The sequence below is a fragment of the Zootoca vivipara genome, chromosome 6 (assembly GCF_965207765.1).
Source record: "Zootoca vivipara chromosome 6, rZooViv2.hap1.1, whole genome shotgun sequence".
Taxonomy (NCBI): Eukaryota; Metazoa; Chordata; class Lepidosauria; order Squamata; family Lacertidae; genus Zootoca; species Zootoca vivipara.
In genome coordinates this window covers 30,516,472-30,540,930 of record NC_142589.1, presented here as the reverse complement: position 1 = coordinate 30,540,930, position 24,459 = coordinate 30,516,472, and the positions used below count along the sequence as shown (strand labels likewise).

Genomic DNA, 24,459 nt, shown 5'->3' with positions numbered 1-24,459 from the left:
GTTTCACTGTACCTTTAAGAGTCAGGAAAGATTTAATGACTGGGGCTCTGCAGCTGTGGAGCAGCTCTACAGGTGTTGCTGTGAAGCTGATGATGCAGGGTATATCAGGGGTGTTGTGTGTTGCCTCTGTGCTGGGCGTTTTCCCAGTGTGCTCTTGGTGGGTGGTTTGGTTGTGCGGGTATTTTGTGCAAGCTTAATTTAATTTTTGTAATTTTTCCTTTCTCCATTAAACCAAGCATTTGTTTAAGTCTTGGTCTCTATGTGTAAGTTTTTCAACCAGTTTCTGCTGACTTTGCTTTTAACCCTAACATCTTGGTTATGGGCCCAGTGGTTGAGCGTGGAACTGCACGTGTTAGTTTTTGGAGAAAGGTTTAGAAAGGTTTTTTCCTTCTTCTTGCTGCAACGGTTTTGTGGGCTGGTGGTTGAAAAGTTCCAGCATGGCAGACCGTGTTGCTGAGGCTGAGAAGGCTTTAACATTCCCGCAACTAACGGCCGAGAACTATAGCTTATGGTCCTTTCGCATGGAAGCACTTCTAACTTCCCGTGATGTGTGGAAGTACGTGGCCGAGGACCCTCCTGCTCCTGTGACCGATGCCTGGTCGAAAGGTGATGCTAAAGCAAGGGCATTAATTAACTTGTCTGTTAGTGATCAGCAAGTTGTGTATATAAGAAATAAGAAGACTGCCAAAGAAATGTGGGACAGTCTTGCGGCAGTGCACGTTAGAAAGGAGTCAGTGTCTGCCATAGCTAGCCAGATATCTGCTGTACCTCCAGCAAAATTAACTGTGGAAGGGGTAACAGCAAGATTGATGGGCGAGCTGGACAGAAGGGAGGCTTGTGGGATTAGCACTCCTATTTCTAAAAATAATGAGGAACGCCGTATGCAAGTCTGTGGTGATTCATCTGCTTTCAAAACTTCCAAGCATTGCTGGTTTTGTAAAAAGCAGGGGCACCTTGCGAGGGACTGCAGATTTAAAAAGCAAAATGCTTCAGGGTCCGTTCCAGTCCGTAAATCACAGACAGCAACCCAGCAGTCGGCAGCACATCGTAAAGATGGACGTGAGCCGCGAGCGTTCCATGTTCGTGAATTAGGTCGTAAAGTAATTAAAGATGACACGTGGAAATCGTTTGTAGTAGATTCCGGGGCGTCAATTCATCTTTGTAACGACCGAAGTCTGTTTGTTTCTTTCGAAGAGGAAATTGGCACCATTCATCTGGCCAACTCCGGCGTTCTACAGTCGCTTGGCAGAGGTACTGTGAAACTTGACTCCTTGAACATCACAATAGCAAATTGCACTTACTGCCCATCAGTGGACAATTTATTATCAGTAAGTTGCTTTGCACGCCAAGGAGTAACTGTGTGCTTCACAAAATCACTATGTGAGTTCTACAAAGGGGGAAAGCGTGTATTGTATGCCAGAGAGTCTGAAGGTTTATATAGACTATATTTTAAAAAGCATTCACAGCCACCTGTGAACTGTAGAGTAACCCAGCCAAGCCAAGGGCTGAGAAATGTAAAGCCTCACTCCAGATGTATTCATGAGGCGCATAGACTTTTGGGACATTTAAATTTCACAGATGTGATAAAGACAAAGAAGATTGTTGATGGACTAAACTTAAAGCCATGTAAATACTATATGCAATGTGTATCTTGTTGTAAGAATAAGATAAAAGTTGCAAGAAAGGGTAAATGCTCAGGCAGGAAAGTAACAGAGCCATTTGAACGTGTGCATTGTGATTTAGTAGGGCCACTCCCTCCTTCCTTAGGAAATTCAAAATATTGGCTTACTCTTATTGATCAGTACAGCAGATATTGTTTTGTTTACACCATTGCTGAAAAGTCACAAGCACTTGAGAAGTACAAGATTTTTTGCAACTGGGTAAAAACCCACTTTAACAAACCTATAAAGCATTTGTTTTCTGACAGGGGGGGAGAATTTGTTTCTGAGGAATTTTCACATTTCCTGGAAGCGCAGGGGACTATTCACGAGTTGTCCTGCCCTAGAAGTCCTTGGCAGAATGGGATTGTAGAAGTAGTGCAACGTGATTTGCAGGCAGGTGTTAAAACTTACTTGCATGATGCTAATTTGGGGAAAGAATATTGGGCGGAATCTCTTCATGCCTATCTTTTTGTTAAAAACAGATCCTATCATTCTAGTTTAAATGTTACACCCTATGAAATGTTGTTTAAAAAACGCCCTAATTTGAAATACCTACGAATTTGGGGTTCAGACGTTATTATTCACTACCCTGCTAGACACAAGTTGGATGAGCGTAGTGTTCAAGGAAAGTTTATGGGCTACCAGCAGGGGGCGTACAGAGTTTATGTACCAGCAACTGGCAAATTTCACATTACCAGAAGCATGATTGAAACTGTAAATTGGAATAGAGTTGCTATTTTTCAAGATAGTGATGGTTTAAATAATGCTGATGAGGAGGAAGTAGAAGTAGAAGAGGAAGACGCTGGAGCAGGGGATACTAGTGGATCTGAAGACGAAAAGCCTGTTGTGTCTGGTGATTTGTTTGAAAATTTAAAGACACAGACACCTAAAGAAAGGTTAGGTTCTTCTGAGTTTTCTGAAAGTAAGAAAAGCCCACAAGAGTCTCATCAGTCTGATGATAGCAATTTACAGTCTGAAGCTAGAAGTCCAAATAGTTCTACTGATTCTGAAGGGCCTAGCTCTTCTTCAGGACTAAGACGTTCAGACAGAAAGAGACAGGAACCAAGACGGTTTTCAAAAGAGCAGTTATACACTGTGTATGCCAATAAAGTAGTTTTTGAGCCAAAATGCTACAACGATGTTCAAAAATTACCTTTGCATGAAGCTGTAAATTGGTACAAAGCTATGGATGATGAAATAGCTTCTTTAAAAGAGCATAACACTTGGTCTCTTGTACCACAAACCCCAGACATGAGAGTTATTGATTCAAAATGGGTTTATAAAGTGAAAATGAATGATAAAAACGAAGTTGTAAGGTACAAGGCTAGGTTAGTAGCCAGAGGTTTCCAGCAAATCCCAGGTGAAGACTATGATTTGTGTTACTCACCGAGCGTAAAATATGAATCTGTTAAGCTTTTGATAAAAGATGCATCCCAGCGTGGACATTCTGTCTATCATGTAGATATAAAAACTGCCTATTTGTTTGCAGATTTAGAAGAACAAATTTTTATGCGTGTCCCTGATGGCGTAATCGCCACTAAAGGAGTAGTGTGCAAACTAAATAAATCTCTTTATGGTTTGCATCAGAGTGGTAAAAACTGGCATCAGACTTTAGTGAAGGAATTGCTGAATTTTGGCTTTACACAAGGCAAGGCAGATAACTGTGTATTTACAAAAGAAAATGGAAACTCTGTGACCAAATTATGTGTGTTTGTAGATGATATATTAATTTCTACAAAAACTAAACATGAATATACACAGATAGTGTCACTGTTACAAGAAAAATTTGATGTGGTAGAATTAGGCAAAGCTAAAAACTATATATCCATGCAAATTGAAGAAGGCAAAAATGGTTCTTATCTGATTCATCAAAATGCAAAAATAGATGATCTTGTTGAAATGTTATGTTTAAAGAATGCAAATGGGAAAGAAACGCCTATGGTATGTGGTTTCACTTTAACAGATGGCAATAACACGTTCTCTGACAAAACTTTGTATCGCTCTGCCATAGGCAAGCTCAATTTTATTCAAAGAGTTTCAAGGCCAGATGTGACTTATGCTTTTCATTTTCTGGCAAAATTTGTAGAAAAACCCACTACCCAATGCTTCAAAGCTCTTAAGAGAGTGGTGATGTACCTCAAACACACAAAACATTACAGATTGGAATTTACACCATCTATTGACAAAGGTTTTGAAATATATTGTGATGCATCTCATGCTGTAGAGCAAAATAATTACAAAGGTACATCTGGTATGGTTTATTTTTATAATGGGTGTCCTTTTGAATGGAAAGCACAGAATCAAATGATTAATTGTCTTTCTTCAACTGAAAGTGAGTTATATGCCTGTACTCAGGCCATCCGTGATATAGAGTGGTATTTACAAATATTTGAAGACTTAAAGATGCCAGTATCACTCCCAGTAAAAGTTTATCTCGATTCCCAGAGTGGACTTGCTATCCTGTGCTCAGAAACCAACACACAGCGCACTAGAGTGTTGAGATTACGTTTACAATTTGTAAAGAATTTGATTGCTGACAAAACAATTGTTTTTGAATATGTCCCCGGTGACAGACAAGTTGCAGACATCTTTACTAAAGCACTTCCAAAAGTTGCGCATGAAAGACATGTACAAAGTTTGTCTCTGTTTCACAATAATGAACTGCAGGGGATATGTTGAATGATTGTGTAAAAGTGTCATTATTGTTTCACTGTACCTTTAAGAGTCAGGAAAGATTTAATGACTGGGGCTCTGCAGCTGTGGAGCAGCTCTACAGGTGTTGCTGTGAAGCTGATGATGCAGGGTATATCAGGGGTGTTGTGTGTTGCCTCTGTGCTGGGCGTTTTCCCAGTGTGCTCTTGGTGGGTGGTTTGGTTGTGCGGGTATTTTGTGCAAGCTTAATTTAATTTTTGTAATTTTTCCTTTCTCCATTAAACCAAGCATTTGTTTAAGTCTTGGTCTCTATGTGTAAGTTTTTCAACCAGTTTCTGCTGACTTTGCTTTTAACCCTAACAGAAACATGTAGGAGCCAAGTGGAACTCACAGGGCATGGAGCTCCGTAACCTGGGGGCTACCAGAGAGAAGGCCCTTTCTCAGACTGATCCTGCTGCCTTTCAAGGGCAGCCCCACGCAGAGTGTGCAGCAGCAATCAAGTCTAGAAGTAGGCAATGCATGTATAACTGGGGCCAGATCCATTTCTTCAACGAGGCATTTTGTTCTTCTACAGTTCTGGCTTTTCAGTTCCTACTTTGTCTGGGTTTCTTCATCCACCAGTTTTCTTGGGCAATCTCCCAGCACTTCACACACATACTGTACCCTGACAAGGAAAGCCTTTCCTTATCTCAAGTGGTATAAAGTTTCATTTATACCCTGCTTTCTCTCTCACACACGCACACACCCAATCCCCTGAGAACACAAACATACCACAACATCACACTAGCTCAGCCAGTTAGTACCAGAGGCATCCTTGCCCCAGAGCAGTATGGCACAAACCGCTCCCCTTATTAGCAAGCAACACAGATGTCAGGAAGCTAAACTTCGCTCACCTCACGCGTGACTCTGCCATTGTTGTCGAAGTCATAAAGCGTGAAGGTCCACTCTTGCCTGTTGTCTTCCTCAACGGACACATCACATTGCAATTCCTAAGGAACATGCAAAGAGTAGCTGATTACCTAAAGCAAAAGTCCAATTTGCAGAGGAGGCTAACTTCCTCTTTAAAATATATTTTAAAAATAAATTCAGACAACAGTTGGGTTTTTTCTGTTTTTTGTTTTTAATTTCTCCCCCATGCCCACCCAACAACCTGGCCCCTCTAGCGAGCTCCCTGTAAGAATAATAGAAACAGTCCAACCATAGCAATAAAAACAAGAGAACAAGGAGATGTTGGTGGAGAAAAGAAGTTCCTAAGTAAGTGCCATGCATGTGTATGACTGCTGATTGGCTAGCCACACAAACACACTTATGGTAGCTAGCCAATCAGCAGCCATGCAAGCACATGAGTGTCAGCGAGGGTGGAGAGCCCATCAGCAATCACATCTTTGGGTGATACAGGTTGAGGTTCCCTTGCTTCTACCATCACCACCTGGGATCTGGTAAGGAAGACCATTCCTCTCATTGACTGCGCAGAAGCAGTGGCTAGCGGTTCTTTCCAGAGAACCATTTCACCAGTCAATTCAAAGTTCGGAAATTGGCAACAGCATTAAAAACTCAGAGCAATACACAAAATGCCCCTTGCACACAAGCTCAGCCTTCTAGAAGCCTGAAAAAGTTGAGTCCAGCAGGCCTTTTGAAGGAGGGTGTTCCACAGAGGTGCCACCAGTGAAAAGGCCCCTCACCTTGAAGTTGGTGTCCGCCAGATCTTGTTGGTCTACAAATACCACCAGCCTCACATCTGGCAAGTCTGGTGGTCAGGGCTGCTGGGAACTGCAGCCCCACATTATTCAGAGGGCACCAAGTTGGGGAAGGCTGAGCTAAACAGTTGAAACTTGCACTGAGCCAAAAGCTCAAGGACCTGAACTTTCAGCTTGAATTTTCTGTGGGGCAAAAGGGGCGCCTGAAACTGGGTGGGAGGCTTAAGGGGGATGGATTTTCCCCAAATTGAATCTCCCCTCTTCCCATCTTTTGTTTCCACCTGTGGACCGTGCACACACCCCTGAACTGAAAAACCGACCTTCCATTTCCACCACCTGCAACTAAGGTGGTATTTGGCTCAGTGCTAGGTGAAACATGCTCTTTTAAAAATTCTGGAAAGTGGCACACAGGTGAATGGGGGTGCGGAAAAGCCCCAATGGATCAGTTGTGATCCCCTCTCCCTAGTTGGTTAGCAACCTTAATGGTAACAATATTGAGACCCCATTTCCTGTATATTCGGCTGAGCAGGAGAGGAAAGGCATTCAATAGCGCTCCTTGTCTATTTCCCTTGGGCTAAGACTCTCAGAGAATTTGAAACATTTTTTTGGTTTCATTGAGCAAGAAGACGAAACTATGTGAAAGCTACTTACTAAAATGCCTGAAAATATAATGCGAGACCCTCCAATTTAAAAGAGAGAGAGGGAACAGTGAGAAGAAAAACCTCTCCTTAATTCAAGGAGGAAAAGTGAGACACTCTCAGCATGAGGCAGGATAAAGTTGAAACAGAAATGACCATTAATAGAAAATGGACCCGTGGCATAAACCCATTTCAGAAAAACCCCTTTCGCAACACAGATTTTTCAATGTAGTATTAATTCCGGCGCTCCCTTATAACTCATTAAAGCATTACATCTGTTGAAGTAGAACCCAATTTGGAATTAATAAAGGGGGGTGAAAAATTCTTGCCAACCACAGCTACTTTACACAATCGTATGAGAGCTGGCTTATGGTGAAAATGTTAAAAGACAATTAGAGCACACAGCAAGGTGGTTACATACTAAGGGTCCAATCCAAAGCCTCTAAAACCAAGGTTGTTATTCAAACATAGTCTCTGCAAACTGTCAATAGGAACAATGAATATTTTCTGCAGCAGCTAATTATATTTTTGCATGCCAACAACTGCAGCTGGGATTGGGGTGCGGTGGGGGACATACAGCAAATATTTTTAAAGAGTGCTTTTAAACCCAACAAATGCATTCTATCAGAACATTGCTCCTTAAAAATTAGTTCTGATCCTGTAATCAGCAAGAATCAGGGGTGCAACTTTTTTTTCTCCTCAACAGACAAACTAGCTTAAACAAATTAGATGTGCATTAGACAAATTCATGGAGGATGTGGTTCTGCGTCCATAACTTATAACCAGGAAAATATCAGCAAGAGCAAGTGATGAGAAACTCCCCATGAGGAAAGGTTGCAGCATTTGAGACTTTTTAGTTTAGAGAGAAGGCAAGTAAGAAATAACACAATGCAAATTTATAAAATTGTGCATTGCAAAAAGGAGAAAAGGTTCCTTTGCTATAATTCTGGAACGTGTGGACATCCAAGGAAACTGAATTTTGGAAGGTTCAGGTCAGGCAAAATAGAGTACTTCTTCATTCAGTGCCCAGTTAAACTATGGAACTCCATCCCACAGGAGGCAGTGATGTCCACCAACTTGGATGGCTTTAAAAGAGGACCGAGAAAATTCATGGAGGAGAGGTAAAAAGGGTAAAGGACCCCTGGACGGTTAAGTCCAGTCAAAGGAGACTATGGGGTTGCGGCACTCAACTTGCTTCAAGCCAAGGGAGCCAGAGTTTGTCTGCAGACAACTTTCCGGGTCATGTGGCAGCAGGACTAAACCACTTCAGGCGTGGCGTGACGGGACACCGTGACGAGTGCCACAGAAGTGCTGTTTATATTCCCACCACAGCAGTACCTATTTATCTACTTGCACTGGTATGCTTTCATATGGTTAGGTTGGCAGAAACTGGGACAGAGCAACAGGATCTCACCCCATTGCGTGGATTCGAACCACTGACCTTCCGATCGGCAAGCCCAAGAGGCTCAGCGGTTTTGACCACAGCGCCACCGACTCCCTTATCATGGAGGATAAAGCTATTGATGGCTACTAGCCACAAGGGCTATGTTCTGCCTCCACTGAGAGGAATACCTTCTGATAGAAACCACAGGAAGAGGGTGTGCTCTTGTGCTTGGATCCAACTTGTCACTTTCACAGAGGCCTCTGGTTGGACACTGTGAGAACAGGATGCTAGACTTAGGTAGGCCACTGACCTGATCCTGCAGGCTCTTCTTATGTTCTCAATGGCTCAGCATCCACTGTCAAATTGCGTTTACCTCAGAGATTGCCCTCAAGAACCTAAAGGCTGACTGATAGTGACTTGCCAAAGTCCACTTTGCCAGGTTAGATTTAAAACAGAGTTGTCCCAGTTCACAGGCTTCCTGGTTGGCAGCGGTGGCGGGGTGGAGAGAGGGAGATTGAGCAAATTATAGTCTGCTTGGCTTACAGCCCCCCTCCCCAAATTTCTGTAAGATGCTCGCCTTCCTTCTTTCAAGGCTCCCTCGATCAGAGTCAGCAAGAGTCGCAACACAAGCCATGGGGGCAATTAAAAGAAAAGTCGTTGCACGCAAGTAAAATAAACAGCTCCAAATAGCTCTGGCATGATGGGAGCTCAGAAATACCTGCTTGATCTGCTGACTTGAAACCAATTCCCTACAGCAGTTAATGGTAAAGCCCCCCGTCCCCCGCTGAGTTCAAAGGCAGTCTTCTCTTAGCTGTAACAAGCCCCGGCTGAAAGCTGCCAATGTCCCCCCCCCCCCGCCTGCAAACTTGACAGTGGAAACTGAGTTTCGTATTACACAAACATTCCCAGGAACCTTTAAAAGCCAAGGCACATCCACCACCTCAGATTTAGACCTCTCCCTTCTCGACAGTCACATTTCAGATTCTTTTGTACCCGGTCATGAAACGAAAAAACGTTTATCATCCTCTTAGCCCCTTAGCTTACACGATTCGGAAGCTTTGATTTGGAATACAAGTGGATACGTGCCTGTGAATATCTCAGTGCCTGGGCCTCTGCCACGTAAGAACAGTTCTCTCTGTCCTGCACTGCCTAAAACTCACAAGCTTTCCTTGGTGCGTGTGTGAGGACGTGCCACTCCGCGTTAACAGCTGGAACATGCATCTTATTTCCTTTGTTCAATAACAGGGGTTTGTGCCGATCACTTGTCTTTGCAGGGTGTCTGTGGCTAAAGCAGAGTTCCAGGTAGCAAAATTCTACCTGGTTCTAGACAACCTTCTGGCATTACCTCGTTCATATGGGAGTATAAGGCTCCACAGAATTCAAATCAGGGAATCTGGCTGCAATGTCCAGGAACTTTACTCCCCACACCTCTTGGCAGAGAAAGGTGTTGGCCCTGAACTTTCCTGCTCTACAGCACCACCAAGGTGCTCCAACTTGTCCACCTGGCTAGACCAGGAGATCTGGGGAGCCAATAGGAGCCTGCCTGAAATTGTGTAACTGTTGTTTCTGGCTTGGTCTGAATTGGAAAAAAATTGTCAGAAAGAGCTGCTGTTTTGGAACCAGGGCATCTGCTTGAGCTGGACTATGTATCTGACCCTCTGAACTGATGATGTTCCGGCCTGGGTCTTCCTGGCTGTAATTCCACATTGGCACTCAAAAAGTTCAAGATGGCCTTTAAAAATAAATGAATAATTATATATATATATATATATATATATATATATATATATATATATATATACCTGAGCTGAAACTACTCAATTTTTCCAGGGACATATTTAGCCATGCCAATCATCATCATCGTCATCATCATCATTATCATCTACTTTTTTCTCTCCTACTTTTACATTATCCTCACTTGTGCTTAGCGATGTCATCACACAGCCATACCTGACTGGCCACACAATATGACATCATCCTACTCACTCCACAATTCTTGATTAGTTGGGATCACCTAAGTAACTCTTCAAGGAAGAAGGTGAAAGCAGCAGCCGGGGATTAGGGGGTTGGTAGAAATCACACTGAAGAAGCAGTAACCAGGCCCAGAGGCAACAAGGGTGCCAAATCTGATGGGTCTCTCCCCCCCAGAAGTCAAGCATTTGATCCATCTAAAAAAATTCCTTAGAATTTTTGTCCTACTGAAATTTGCTAGCTGCTCCCTAAAAATAATAATCAAAAACTGGAGACTACCCAGAGCACCTATAAATTATGATCATAAGAATGAATTTCTTGACAAACTGATGGTGCTCAGTTCACCATCAACCTGGATATAACACACGTGCTGTTTCAACAACATTGAGGTGCAAGGTCCTCTATTTTTTATTTTAATTTAAAAAAAATCTGTATACTGTCTCTATGGAGACCAGCAGCCTATTAGTCTGGATGACGGCATATCTGGGTGCTCCTGTTTATTAAATCCCTGTCTTCATGAGCAAAGCTTGCCAATGGCAAACAATGTCTGGCAGTTTTATGTTGCTTGTAAGTCTACAAGGAAATAGGCCATCAGACTCATTCCTGGCAAGACCTTTTCCTCCTCACCGCCTGTCTTAATCAGATGGATTTCCAGTGCGGCTAGGTCAAGGTTGGATCACCCTGGGGGCCCAGAGATGAAAGACTTTTTGCAAGTGTTTTTTTCCCCACTAGGAAGTGTATAACAAAAGGTGGGGGGGGGGGGGAAGAGAAGATTGTAGACTACAAAGGAAAACAAAATTAAAAATAAGAAAGAAAAGAGCCCACATGCAGCACAGAAACGCAATCAGGCCAGTAGAGGAACAGCAAAATAGCACATGAAAGGAAGGAAGCATTAAGTGTTTGGGATAAATGGTTCACAATATGTGGGGTTGTCCTGGCACACATTCTGATCCCTGGGGGTAGATGTCAACATTCCCCATCTCCCAGCACATCAAGCTCTTGGGCTGCTCCAAAGCTTCCTTAGCCCTCATGGCTTACCCCTACTGACCTTCCAATTCCAACAGATTTTCCTTCCTGCACCCTACTCGAGGGCCAGTGGCAATGGCAGTATGGTTGGGCATATGCCTAGGGTGCACACCCCAACAAGGGGCTCGCTGGCCAACCCCTCCCTGGACCTCCTCCTCCTCCTCTGCTTGCTCACTGGCCTCTCACTCTGGCCCAGAATAGTGGCGTGGTGGAAGAAAAACAGGAGGAGATCTCACTGACTGCTTGCTCTTTGGCTCTTAAGACTGGCTAGAGAACAGGAGGTAGAAATAAGGACGAAGAAGAAGAAGAACAGGTGGAGCAGCTGGGGATAATGGGAGTGTGGAAATAACATTTGCTGTGAGAACAGGATGCTGGAGTAGAGCCATTGGCCTGGTCCAGCTGGCTAATAATAATAATAATAATAATAATAATAATAATAATAATAATAGTAATACCCTGCCCACCTGGCTGGGTTGCCCCAGCGACTCCTTTCTCATGTTCTTAACTGAAGAGAGGAGCAATGCGAGTGTGGTACTGTTTAATTCTGTTTATGGCGAGCATGCTACAATTTCACTTGTTTGTTAAATTTGTATGTCACTTTTCCATGAAATGGTGCTCAGAGTGGCCAGCAATAACACATACTGAAGCTGATGGTTGAGGAGTACAATCAGAGCTGGAGGGGCTTTCCCGGTGTTGTATCTAGCTAAGTTCTTCTCCGTATGGACCCACTGAAACTGATGGGCCTAATTCAGTCGTGCCCAGTAACCTCAGTGGGTAAACTGTGAGTAGAACCAACCCTGGATACAGTGTTATGTTATGCGAGCCCATAGGGAGTCTCCCTCCCAACAATGCATGCCACTGAAATGGTCAGGTGCCACATACCATGGGTGGGGCTTCCATCTTGACTTCTTAGTCCAGGCTATACTGGCCCCAAGACATCACTGAAACAGCTTTATCTTCATCCCCAGCTGCAAGACCACCAATTGTGGTCCTGCACCATCACTTTCGTCCTCCTCCAAGGTCCTGACCTTGCTTTACCTTCCAGAACCTTGGGCCTCCATATGCTATTGCCACCTTCACCTTCCTATGCCGCTTGCCATCACGGTTGATCAAGACATAGAGGGAGAGGCTTTAGTCATGGACATTATTTATCTCAGGGCATTGGAGTGGTAAGTGTGCCTAGGGAGAGAAAGAATAATGTCCTTACCTCAAATTTTAGCTGCTTCTTGACATTGGTTTCCTTCTCCACTTTCTTTTCATCGCCACTGCAAACTCCATCTGTCTTCTCTGGAGGCAAAGCCACTGGGGGAGGCGGGAGAAGAGAGAAATTCAGAAGGCTGCCTTTAGTCACTTGTCACATCGAGACACCTCATTATTCTGCGATTTCAACTCAAAACTCGGTTCTCAACTAATTTTGTACACAAATATGTGGAGAAATCGTTTTATGTGAAGTTCTACTGAAAGGTCGAGTCTACAGAGTTATTGGTTTAATGTCTGAAAATTTGATTTGAATGCTAACAAAATACACCACCAGTACAGCATCATCTTCGATTAAAATGCCCTCTGGGCAATGAAGCAGGAACCAAAGAACTTACACACCCAACAAAAAAAAGAAAAAAGAAAATACAGCAGATTAATTAAGGAGAAATGAAGTCTCAAGAACTGAGACATCCCTTCCTTTTGTAAACTGCTTTGAGGTTTTTGTTTTTTAAAGAAACAAGTTGTATATACATTTTAAGAAACACACACACACACACACACACACACACACACACACACACACACTGTGCAGCATCTTGTTCAGCATCAACATTTCTGGTCTTTGAGATCAGAACAACATTCTGACAGGACAATATTCGTTCTCCCTTCCTTTTTCATGTTACGTCAGCACTGATATCATACTAACTAAGCACCACAGACTGTATACCTAATTCTAACTATGGTTGCACACTGTAGTTTTAATGTAAACTCTTGTTAGTTTTAAATCTGAACCATTATGTAACACTGTGCCATGGCTAGGTCTGAAAATGGAAAGGTGGAATTTGCATTCCCCCCCCCAAAAAACTTTGCTATAAAGTATTAACTTTTATGACACTGCAAAATATTAATTCACTCATACAACAGTATTTGTCAAACCTATAATTGATTTTTTTTATTAAAAATAAACAACAACAAAGACTGATGGCAAAATTTTGCTCTTCTGCCAATCTTAAAAAGAGATTCTTTATTGAGGCACAGAGAACAAACCCGATGGAGAATAAATACTCCCAGTTTCTTAAACATCACAGTTTAATCTTTTGGCATATTTGGAAAGATTAAATTAAACATTGAAGTAACATTTCCTAGCAGGTGAAAACTGTCCCGGGATGAATTAGATCCTTAAAATGGGGGCGGGGAGCAGATATGGAGGGAGGATGGAGAAGGGGAAAACATACCATATAAATGGCTTGGAAATACTTTTTTAAAAAATACTGAATGCAGGCAAAGGTTTTCTGCTCATTTTACCTGAGATCAGGTTGCTAGGGGACTGTTGCCTTTAAAACTCTCCTTTGTATTTCAACATACTGAGCACTCCAATTTCAATTGGAGAGTCGCTCTCTTTCTATCTTGTTTTAAACAAAATCACATAAATATCCATGTATAACTTTATTGTTTGTTTGTTTCCTGCCCTTTAGCCTAAGGTCTCAGGGTGGGCTACCACATTAAAAAAACCACAATCATTAAGAACAGCTTGAACAACTTACAAACACAAAAATAAATTGGGTTCTAAAAATATACACCTTAAGAGTCAAAAGCCAGAAAAAAGGGCTGGGGTACATGCGCCTCACTGGTCCCTCCCTGCCCATGCAGAAATAGGACATGAAAGAGTCCAAAAGGGCACACTGGATCAGTGAGCAGAGACTTGACCCAATTGCTGTGCAAATTAATGTACTTGGGATGGGGGGGGCAGCATGGCAAGCCCCCTTGGTCCTGTCCCAAAGATAGCTGGAGGAACTGGAAGCCACAAAACTACCTGGACTTTGCTGATTACATGAATTGCTACTCTGAGCTTGTGGCACGCTTTGCCTAGAAGGGAATACAATAAGCATGGACAGCTGTTGGATTCATAGTTGTTTATTAGGGTCAGGGTGCGATATTACCACATTCCCCAATGTATACAATTGGGCAGTTCCTCGTTCGGGCACCAGTTAGGTGTAGCTGGAGGCATTGTACTGGAAATTGTAGCTATGAGAGTTCATGTTTTATTACTGGAGTTTACCTTTGAAATGTGCACTTCCCCAAATTTTGTAATGCTGCTCTTCAGACACATAATGTGTACAAAAAATCATATATTAGGGTACATTGTGTGTGTGTGCATGTGTGCACACATGTTAGTGAAAATTACATTCCAAAACACATTATAAATGGGGAAAATTGCTTTGCAAAACTGTGCCTATTAGGGAAAATGGCATACAAAAATGTGTATGTTAGATGAAATTCACTAATGAATTTTCATGAGGACATCACAAAATATCACAAACAAATGTAGACATGTGGAGAACTGAACTTAAGAATGGAAAAATGTGAAACTGAGACAAACCGAATTGGACAGAAACCCTGATCACTAAACGGAACAAAAATGTACTGAAAGCAGCTATTAAATAAAATGTGGATGCTTGTCTGGGAGAGTTAAAACCATAAACTCAGAAACACCGTTGAGCTACATGCCAGAGTTCAGCTGCACACAATGAGAACTTCCACCAAGAATCTTGCCAACAATATTAAATCTGTCCAGACTAGACTGCTATCTTAAATAAGAGGAAAGCATTAAAAGGCTCCTGTTTCCAGTGTCTGAGACGTTGGAAAAAGATCCATGGACAGTATCATTACTTGAAAAATATCCATTGACTTCCTCTTCAGATGCCAACTCTCCACCCCAACCCAAGAGACACACTGTCGGTCATAAGACCTTGGCCCTGCAGTTACGGAAAGCCATAGTTTCACAAACTCAAGGCCAGGTCCCAACTTGAAGAGACCATTGAGATGGTCTCCCTTAAAGTTGCAAGGGGAAGCACAAGCTACTTTAAAGTGAGGAAGCATGGAAGAGTAGTTAGTAGGCTTTTCCAGCTTTATTTGTATATGTCTTGAGCCCTGCAGAGACGTCAAGATCTCAGGGACAACATGAGAACATAAGAGCCTGCTAGATCAGGCCAATGGCCCATCTAGTTCAGCATCCTACTCTCACAGTGGCCAACTAGATGCCGGTGAGAAATGGGCAAGCAGCACCCAAGGACAAGTGCTTCCAGCAACCAGCATTCAGAAGTATTTACTGCCTCTGACCCTGAAGGCTGAGCATAGTCGTCATGGCAAGTAGCCATCAATATCCTCCACAAATTTCTCAAATCCTCTTTTAAAGCCATCCAGGTTAGGGGCCATCGCTACCACCTGTGGAAGTGAGTTCAACAGTTTAACTTTGCACTGCATGAAGAAGTCCTTTCTTTTATATGTCCTGAATCTTCTAGCATTCAGCTTCACTGGATGTCCACGAGTTCTAGTGCTATGAGAAAGGGCGAGAAACTTTTCTCTTTCCACTTTCTCGATGCCATGTTTTATTTTAGAAACTTCTATCATGTATAAACCTCTGTCTTCTTTCTTACTCGTCTTTCCTCTAAACTAAAAAGTCCCAAACACTTTCTTTATAGGAAAGGGTCCTAGTGGGTTAGGATAGGACCTCATTCTGTGCCTGGGAAGCCTCAAGAGTAGATAGAGGAAGTATGCTGGGCAGAGAGCTGAGTTGCAGGGATAGACCAAGCAGGGTGTCAGGGAAAAGGCCTGTTCTTGTGTCACCTGATGCTTCTGACCAGCCCTCTCCCATGCAGGCATCACCTTCGCCTCCTGTCAGTGATCTTGCATCTGCAGAGGAGGCATTGGGTGACAAGTCTAGCTCTAAGCCAGTGCTGCCTCATCCTGCATTTCCTAGGACATGGAAACACCAGTTCTGGCATGGACAGACAGTCCAAGCCCAGCCTACCAGCGGTGTTGCTAGCTTTCTGGCTGCCCAGGGCGGCAAACCCGAAAGCACCCTGCCATGGGGCAGGGGGTCCGTCACGACGCACGCAACGCACTATGGAGTGGGTTGCCGGGGGGCGGTGCTCCAGCGCCCGGATCCGAGGATCCTGATGCTAGAGCGGCGGCGCTGGCAATTCGCTCCGTTGCTCGCTGACGCCCCTCACCGTTCCGCCTGAGTAGGAAGAAGCACAAAGCGTGCGGCAAGCCGAACCATAGCGCACTTTGTGCTTCTTCCTACTCAGGCGGAGGCGGAGCGGCAAGTGGCGTCAGCGGCCACTGCTGGCGCTGCTCTCTGGCCTGCCCCTTGCCTCTGCCCCACCAGGAAGAAGCGAGGGGTGAGGCCAGAAACATCGGTAGCGGCAGCCGTCGGTGGAGGTGGCGAGGGGATGCCGTGCTGCCCCCCACAGAGTGGAGCCCGGGGCGCCCCGCCCCCTATTGCAACGCCCTTGCAGCCTACCCAATGTAGTGTTGAGCAGCAGTGAGCTTTATGTAAAATAATCCTTGCCATCTCCTAGGGGCTTCAAGTAATGCATATTAATTACCACTTAGCACATTTTAAACCAGCCTTTTCAGGGCTGAAATATTCCTGTGTGTTGGAGCTAGGGAATCTAACATGGAACCAGCAGGCTCTGAAGGGCCCACAGACACCTCAAGACCCCAAGGCGCATAAACCTGTGCAACTAGCCTTGGATTGTGAAGCTGACCTTTAAATACACCATGGCCAGCTTGAAGGAGAAGTGATTAAACAAAGAATTTGGCACCCGCTTGCATAAGTCATCTGAATTTGGCACCCGCTTGCACGCACCTCTCCTCCACCAGTCACTGTTTAGGATGTCTACTGGGTCTCCTCGAAGTTATTGAAGCCTATGCAAGCAAAGACAGCAGAGGGGAACGTTTTTGCAGTACAGGGGCTTCATTTCCTTCTGGGCGATGTGCCGAAAGCTTTATGACAGTGGTGGGCGGCGTCAGAGGCAAAAGTGGGTGGAGCAAAACATGCAAATTTAACCTTTGTGCCATAGGCTATCTCCTATACAACCATCACCATACAAGCAAGAGACATTGTCAGGGTTTAAAAGCATTTTCAAGCCAGGCAAAAACACTCAGGGTGCAAAGAAAGGGCCAGTGGGATGTGTGCCCTGAAGAAAGTTCCAGGGGCCAGATAGATATGCATAGAGGGCACCATTCAGCCCCCAGGCCTGAGGTTCCCCACCTCTACAGGTAAGAGGAAACTCCTGAGTTGAGCGTCCTCTCCCCCCTTCCCATTGCCCCCCAAATACTGCCAAACAAGGCCCTTTCTTCTCATTTTTATTCAAAATGATTAGTGCGTCTCTGAAAAACATTGAATTTGTTTCTTCACAGTGTCCCTTTTCTCCGACTTTTTGTTATTAATTGGGAAATATGTGCCTTGAACGCCACACTACAATGTTCCTTTTCTATTTGAAACTGGAAATACAACAAAGCGAGGAAACTATTACATTTCAAACGTTGTGAAATACTATTCCTGCATTAAAGAAAGCTAATTGGCACAAGTATACTTACAGATGTCTTTTTGCCGAGGACAGTTAATTAATAACATCTATTTGTGAGAAAGAACAAGAGAGAACAAAAAGCATATGTGTAAGGGTGCTGAATCCATTACTGTCAATCTGCAGTCTGTGTTCAGGCTGTTTAACCAATAAAGGCAGGCAATAATACCACCGACTCTTTAAGAATTCCATGCCAACGGGGATTTCTGACAAAATGCTTGGAAGTGGGTGCAGGGAGAGAACGACAGTAGGTTTGAATATTGCGGCCTTGTCACTTCTGAACCTCAATCTGAATATTCGGCAATCTGAAAATTCCAAAAATCCACCATGCTTTCTATCCATGCACCATGAACTATGGTACATGTTCATGAAGAAATAGCATGCGTTCTTGTAAGATTTTAAACTCTTTGCATCACACTTTCTGCATTCTCATGACTCCTTTTGTGCCCTGGCCCCCGGTTGTGGACACAATACTCGCACTCTCGGCTCGATTATTGCCAAAGGCTTTATTTCAGAATTCACTGCACAGACCAAACACAGATCAGGTTACAAGGTACGCAAGTCAGTGGTTATATCAGCACTGAGGAACATGGCTAGGCAGATAAGATGTTATTCCCAACACGTGACATGCCCCCAAGCTCTCCTTTTGAAGAGCAGGGCAGGCATAGTCATTTGTGCAGTTGGCGTCCCCATGCTGGTCAACTCACTGTCCAATATTACCATGGGCACCTCCCTGGAGGTGGGAAGCAATCTGAAGATGGGAGGAAGAGTAGGAGTCACGTCAGGTGGCTCCTCCTCTACTCTTGAGATATCCAATGGGAAGGACTTCGCCCTGACAGTTTACTTGGCCCCTCCCCAGCATCCAAACCAGCAACTCTCAAAACATGGAAACTCTTCAAGATCCATTTCCATAACCTCATCCCATTTCTCCTACCCATCCTACCAGCCTTACAAAGACATTTTCTCAGGGCTCATGACACTTTGCAACAAACCACTGCCATTCTCTCAAACAAAATATGCATGCACATGAACCACCTTTTTTTTTGCTTTTTGCATTCTTAAGACCACAGACACAATGATGCCCTGTAACTAAATCAAACAGGGTGGACACTTAATCAACCACTGAAATGACTGCTGATTAATGCACTGAGCAATGACATAATAATAATAATAATAATAATAATAATAATAATAATAATAATAATAATAATAATAATTCTATGCTGCCCTTCATCAGAGGATCACAAGGCAGTTTACAATATAAAAACACAAAAATACACAACATTGTAACAAACAAAAACAATTCCATTCCCCAAAGTTTAAAAGGCCATGGATTGTTTAATTAGCCATAGGCCTGGGAGAAAAGGAATAATAAATACTCTGCTCTAAAAAGTCCTGAAAAGCTTATCCATACATGCCCTGAAAACCATTTCCTGCTATATCAATAGCTTTTAAGATCAACCATGAACAAGCCCTTTGCCGATACTATCCAGGTGGCGATTTTGAACAGAAAAAATGAGATATAAAGGCTTTCTTGGTGGCTGTCCAGCAAACTTGGAACTCTTTTCTCCTGGAGACACATCAAAGTCGAAACAGACATGTTTTCCAGAAGAACAGTCAGATTTTTCTTGAATGGCCTGGATTTAAACATTTTGGAATTAAGCAACAGTGGGGTGATTTTATCATCTTTTAGATAATCAAGTTAAAAAAGAAAGAAAGAAACATTTTATGGGTTCAAGAGTTATTATTCTCTCCTAACTTTAGAGACTGCGGTAAGGGTGGTGGGGAGAGAGAGAAAGAAAAAGAAAGAGTAATTTAGATAAATAAATTAAGAATGTTGTCAGGTAGCATTACACAGACTCATTTGTGGTTGACCAGCAGGGTCTTGATTTTGTGCCATTGGAAAGAAAACGTTCAGTTGGAGAATTGGCACAATCACTAATTAAGCATTTGAAGAGCCAGGAATGAAAAGAATTCAAATCAAAATTTTCAGGGCAAGATAGAAAGCAAAAGAGAACCTCAATTAGCTTCAGCAGACCAAGGATTTGACATGGCCAGTGCCAACCATGGTTTCTTGCTTTGATCCTAGTTAAATTCCAAAGCATCTCACACTTCAACCATGGTTTGGCTTGCTGACATAAACTCTGTCCCTAGATCACTTGTATAAGGAGACACCAGCATTGAGATACTTGCAAGATCTAATTGTCACTTTGCTAGCAGAGAGTCAGGGCAACTTCCAGACCATGTTTTGCTCACTATCTTAGTTTTGATTAATCCATGTATATACCGTATTTTTCCGTCTATAAGACACACCCTATTTTGGGGGACTCAGATTTAAGAAAATGGGGGGAGACACCCCCTAATTTGTGACATTTTTTTAAAGGAAAAAAATCTAGTCTTATACACAGAAAAATACAGTAGTTTGCAAATGCACTTCAAAACCCTGTGCCACATCCTGGTTCACAGAACCACGGTACAGGTCAGGAATGGGAAACATGAGGCCCTCCAGATGTTGGACTTCAACTCATCAATTCCAGCCAGCCTGGTGAATGTTTAGGGATTATGGGAGTCCAGTAACTTCTGTTTTTGCAGTAATTTTTTTTATAAGTTTTCCATCCCTGATATAGGTTTTTAAATAAAATACAGGCAGCGACCGATTCTCACGGGGGTTATGTTCCAGAGCCCCATGCGTGTTGGCTGGGCCCCCGTAAGGCTGTCCTGCCCCCAAACCACCCTGCCTGTTTTTCCTGATATTTCGTAGTTACTTTTGGGTTCGGTGCGATATGTGTGTGCACAGTCACCCACATACAGTACCTACAGCAGCTGCTGTGTGTACTCAAATATAGGTTAAGGAAAGAACCATGGTTAAGTATTATGTCTGCACAAAACAGAATGCAGGATTATAGTTTCTTCGGCAACCTCTGGGCTAGCTGGACAAATAAGGCAGACAAATTCCATGTAAGCTGTACAGCCCTGATCATAAGAAACAACGAGTCCAAATTAACGGAGTCCTGTAACCAGGCAATTATCTTCAAATTCAAATTTCACTTTCAAGTTTTAATTCTAAGACATGAATGAAAAAGTATCATCACCCCCTGCTAAGCACATGGTTGCACTGACTGAAACATATTCCCCCAAGATGCTTATCTTCTGCCACCCCCCCACACACACCCAAAAAAAACCAACCAGGAAAAGGAGGTAGAAATCACCCAAGCCAAACAGAAATCAGCCTCCATTAGCAAAACCAAATGAGCGTGCCTGGAGTAGGTTAGAGACAAATGGTGAGTGCTCTCTTCTGCCCAGGACTAAACATTGGCAACTGGTCTTTGACCGTAATAAATTATTATTATGATGATTATTATTACCTTGGCAAGCCCATTTTCCCCAAGGTAACAGAAACACAGGGCATTTGTAAGAAGGAACCAAAGGATGGAGACTAAGCACTTATAGCTGGCAGATTAAAGTAGGGCTACCTGTTCCACCAACACTATTCCCACTGCAAGCTTGGCAGATTGAACTTTTTGCCCTCAAGGGCACAATATGGACTGCAATACCAGCCCTCCCAAGCATTCCACCAGCTGAACCCCAAGAGTCAATCTCTGTCCACCAGGTCTTAGCCTCAGATCTCATCCCTCACTCTGAGCCACTTGTCCTGTGTAACAGGACTCTGACTAAGCTCCTCCAATGGATCTTTACTGCAACCAGGTTTTGACTACACACCTGCCCCCTCTGGCCTCTTCTGGAATGGAACTTAGTCCCCCACCCCTGCAGCGGACCACACATAGGCAGGCCCACAAGGGTGCAAATGGCCCTTCAGATAACCGTTAAGTGCAGGAGTAGGCAACATGGCACCCAACAGATGTTGCTGGATTCCAACTCCCAACAGCCCCAGCCAGCATAACCAATGGTCAGGGATGATGGAGGTTAAGCAACATCTGGAGTGTAACAGGTTGGTACCACTAGTTTAGAGCATGGGTAGGCAAACTAAGGCCCGGGGGCCGGATCCGGTCCAGTCGCCTTCTAAATCCGGCCTGCAGACGGTCTGGGAATCAGCATGTTTTTACATGAGTAGAATGTGTGCTTTAATTTAAAATGAATCTCTGGGTTATTTGTGGGGTACAGGAATTCGTTCACCCCCCCCCAAAAATAGTCCAGGCCCGCACAAGATCTGATGGCCAGTGGACCGGCCCCCTGCTGAAAAAGTTTGCTGACCCCTGGTTTAGAGAATCAAAGAACAAAGCCAGCATCTTGAATTGGGAAAAGAAATGAATAACAGCTGGCCAATGCAGCCAGTGTGGAATAGGTGTGATATGATCTGAATACCTGGTACCCACAAGCATTCTGCAGCTGCTGCGTTGTGTACCAGAGGCGGAGCTAGCTGCTCCAGCACACGGAGCGGTGCATGTGCTGTGAACCCGGGGGCAGGGTGAGCCGCCCATGGGGGTGGGACAGCAAGCATGGGGGTACCGCAGCAAGCATCCCAAGGGGGCTCCACCTGCGGTGAGTGTCCCAAGGGGGTGGCACAGTGATGTCACTCCCCTCAGGGATGATACCTGGGGCAGACTGCACCCCCCCCCCGCATCTCCTTCCTCTGCCAGTGTGTGTACCAACAGTGGTTTAGACCAGGCACCCCCAAACTGTGGCCCTCCAGATGTTTTGGCCTACAACTCCCATGATCCCAAGCTAACAGGACCAGTGGTCGGGGAAGATGGGAATTGCAGTCCAAAACATCTGGAGGGCCGAAGTTTGGGGGTGCCTGGTTTAGACCAATGAGTGTCTAAAACCCAGCGGGATACACAACTCCATCTTAACAGCAATACTAGGCACTTCCGGTTGGCAAGGGCTACAAAACTTTGCAGAGTAGGTGTCAACTGATACCAACCTGCTTAGCTGACCAAAGTGTTCTCATGGCAGTGCCATGGAGAGTGAGCCCAAAATGTATTTGCATTTACCATAACTTTGGAAGACCGATTCCAATGGCTTCATCTCTGTTTGCAGTGGCTGTTTGTTGGTAAGGGGCATCTCATTTGTTGCATTTAGAACGCTCTCTCTCTTTCTTTCTCTCTCTCTCTCTCTCTCTCTCTCTCTCTCTCTCTGACACACACACACACACACACACACACACAGAGAGAGAGAGAGTTTCTCCTTTCTTTTTTTTAAATTTTTTTGACAGACGCTGCCAAAACATATGGCAGTTCTAAACTGCTATTAGTTAGCAATTATATCACTTCAGTACAAGCTCAGGCACCAAACTTCAATTCCTTACACTAAATTGTTTGATGATTTTATACCAGACAGTCCTTTCTCTTCCCAATTAGTGCCCTGGCTGATATGTTTCATCAACAGCAACTGCCAGATTAAATGCCTTACTTGACCATCTTCACCCAACCTACTTTGATGTTCACTTTTTTCAAGCTTCAGAATACCTTTTGGATGAAGATCAGACGGCATTAAACAGAATTACTAATTAATTAAGCAAAGTTAAATTTTAAACACTGTTTGTTGTGTTAGCCAAAAGCCTCAACAGAACAGCCCTTTCCCATCTCTGCAGAGATCAAAGAAGAATGATTTCTTTCTCACCCCCTCCCTCCCTCTCCATGTGCACGCGCACACACACACACACCTTCTCTCAAAAAATTAGCAAGTTTGGGCTAGAATGAACTAATAATGAAATATTATACTGCTAAGTGTCAAAAGCATGGTGGTGGTTGTTTTAAAAGGCAAGGTTCCAAATTAATGCTAGATATGCCCACAGATTCTCACCTGTTCTTGTGGCCAGTTGGAGCACCAGGAGACCGGAACGGATCGCCTTCGTAAGTCGAGGTACCACTGTAGCTATAATTTGTTTTGAACTGTTTTTAATGCGTTTTTTTAAAGTTGCTGTAACCCGCTCTAGGCCCTTATGGTGAAAGGTGGGTAAGAACTGAAAACAATGGCAACAACATAGGAATAACTGCCTTCTAGTAGAGTCACTCCATCAAGCTCAGTATCGTCTATGATTACTGGCAGCAGCTCTCCAACCCTACCTGGAAATAGTACTTGGAAGCTTCCGAACTACAGTCCTTCTAATGTGGTGCCCTCCAGATGCTGTTGAACTACATCTCCCGCCACCCTTAACCATTGGCCATGCTGGCTGAGGTTGATGGGAGTTGGGAGCCCAACCACATGTGGAAGATGCCATGATGGTTATCCCTGCTCCAATTTTTTTGGATTTCAACTCACATACAAACATAAGAGCTTGCTGGATCAGGCCAGCGAGTCATCTAGTCCAGCATCCTGTTTCCATCGTGGCCAACTTTCTGTGTGTGGAACAAATGTTCTGCTTCACCCACTGAAATTCCTTAATAGCCCTACTCTGGTTAATAGCCCTACTCTGAACCAAGGGGGTAAAAGGCAGGGGCGGCAAGGCAAATTCCAGATAGACCCACCCAGAATAATACATACCAAATTGTTCTCGTTTCCAAGGTTGCTTTTTTTGGTTGGCAATTGCAATTTACAGATGCAGCAACACAGCACTCCTCTTGCACAACCCAAATTTTACATATTTATGTTTCCACAGTCTCTCTCTCTCTCTTTTGCCTTTTCATTTCGTCTTTTTTTTTTTTGGTGTGGTCCCTTTAGGGTTTTGTTTTATTTTACTTTTAAAGTCTTAAGGAAAAGCCTACGCAACACTATTTAAATGAAGGCTGTGCGCGTAGGTAATGCCATTAATAATGCAGGCTTTGATTTCCGACCAGTCTCTTGTCTAACTTAGATGTTCAAGGAGAAAACTGGGTTTCTGCCACATTGGCAATGATAACAAGAGTTCTGAAGCTTACCAGAACGATAGAATAAGCATATCAACCTTTTCATCAA

General features: G+C 43.7%; 1 protein-coding gene across 6 annotated transcripts in view; it reads right to left on the bottom strand.

Annotated features, from left to right (window-relative positions):
- Positions 1-24,459, bottom strand: part of NKD1 (NKD inhibitor of Wnt signaling pathway 1) — a 150,396-nt gene that overhangs the window by 20,981 nt on the left and 104,956 nt on the right. For 5 of the 6 annotated variants that reach the window (XM_088671864.1, XM_088671865.1, XM_088671866.1 and 2 more), the window contains 2 exons: positions 12,237-12,331; positions 5,207-5,302 (listed from right to left, as the gene is read on the bottom strand). In XM_088671864.1, coding sequence (XP_088527990.1) covers positions 5,207-5,302; positions 12,237-12,331 — 191 coding nt within the window. The remainder of the gene's footprint in view (positions 1-5,206; positions 5,303-12,236; positions 12,332-24,459) is intronic. The other variant, XM_088671867.1, reaches the window with a different exon arrangement.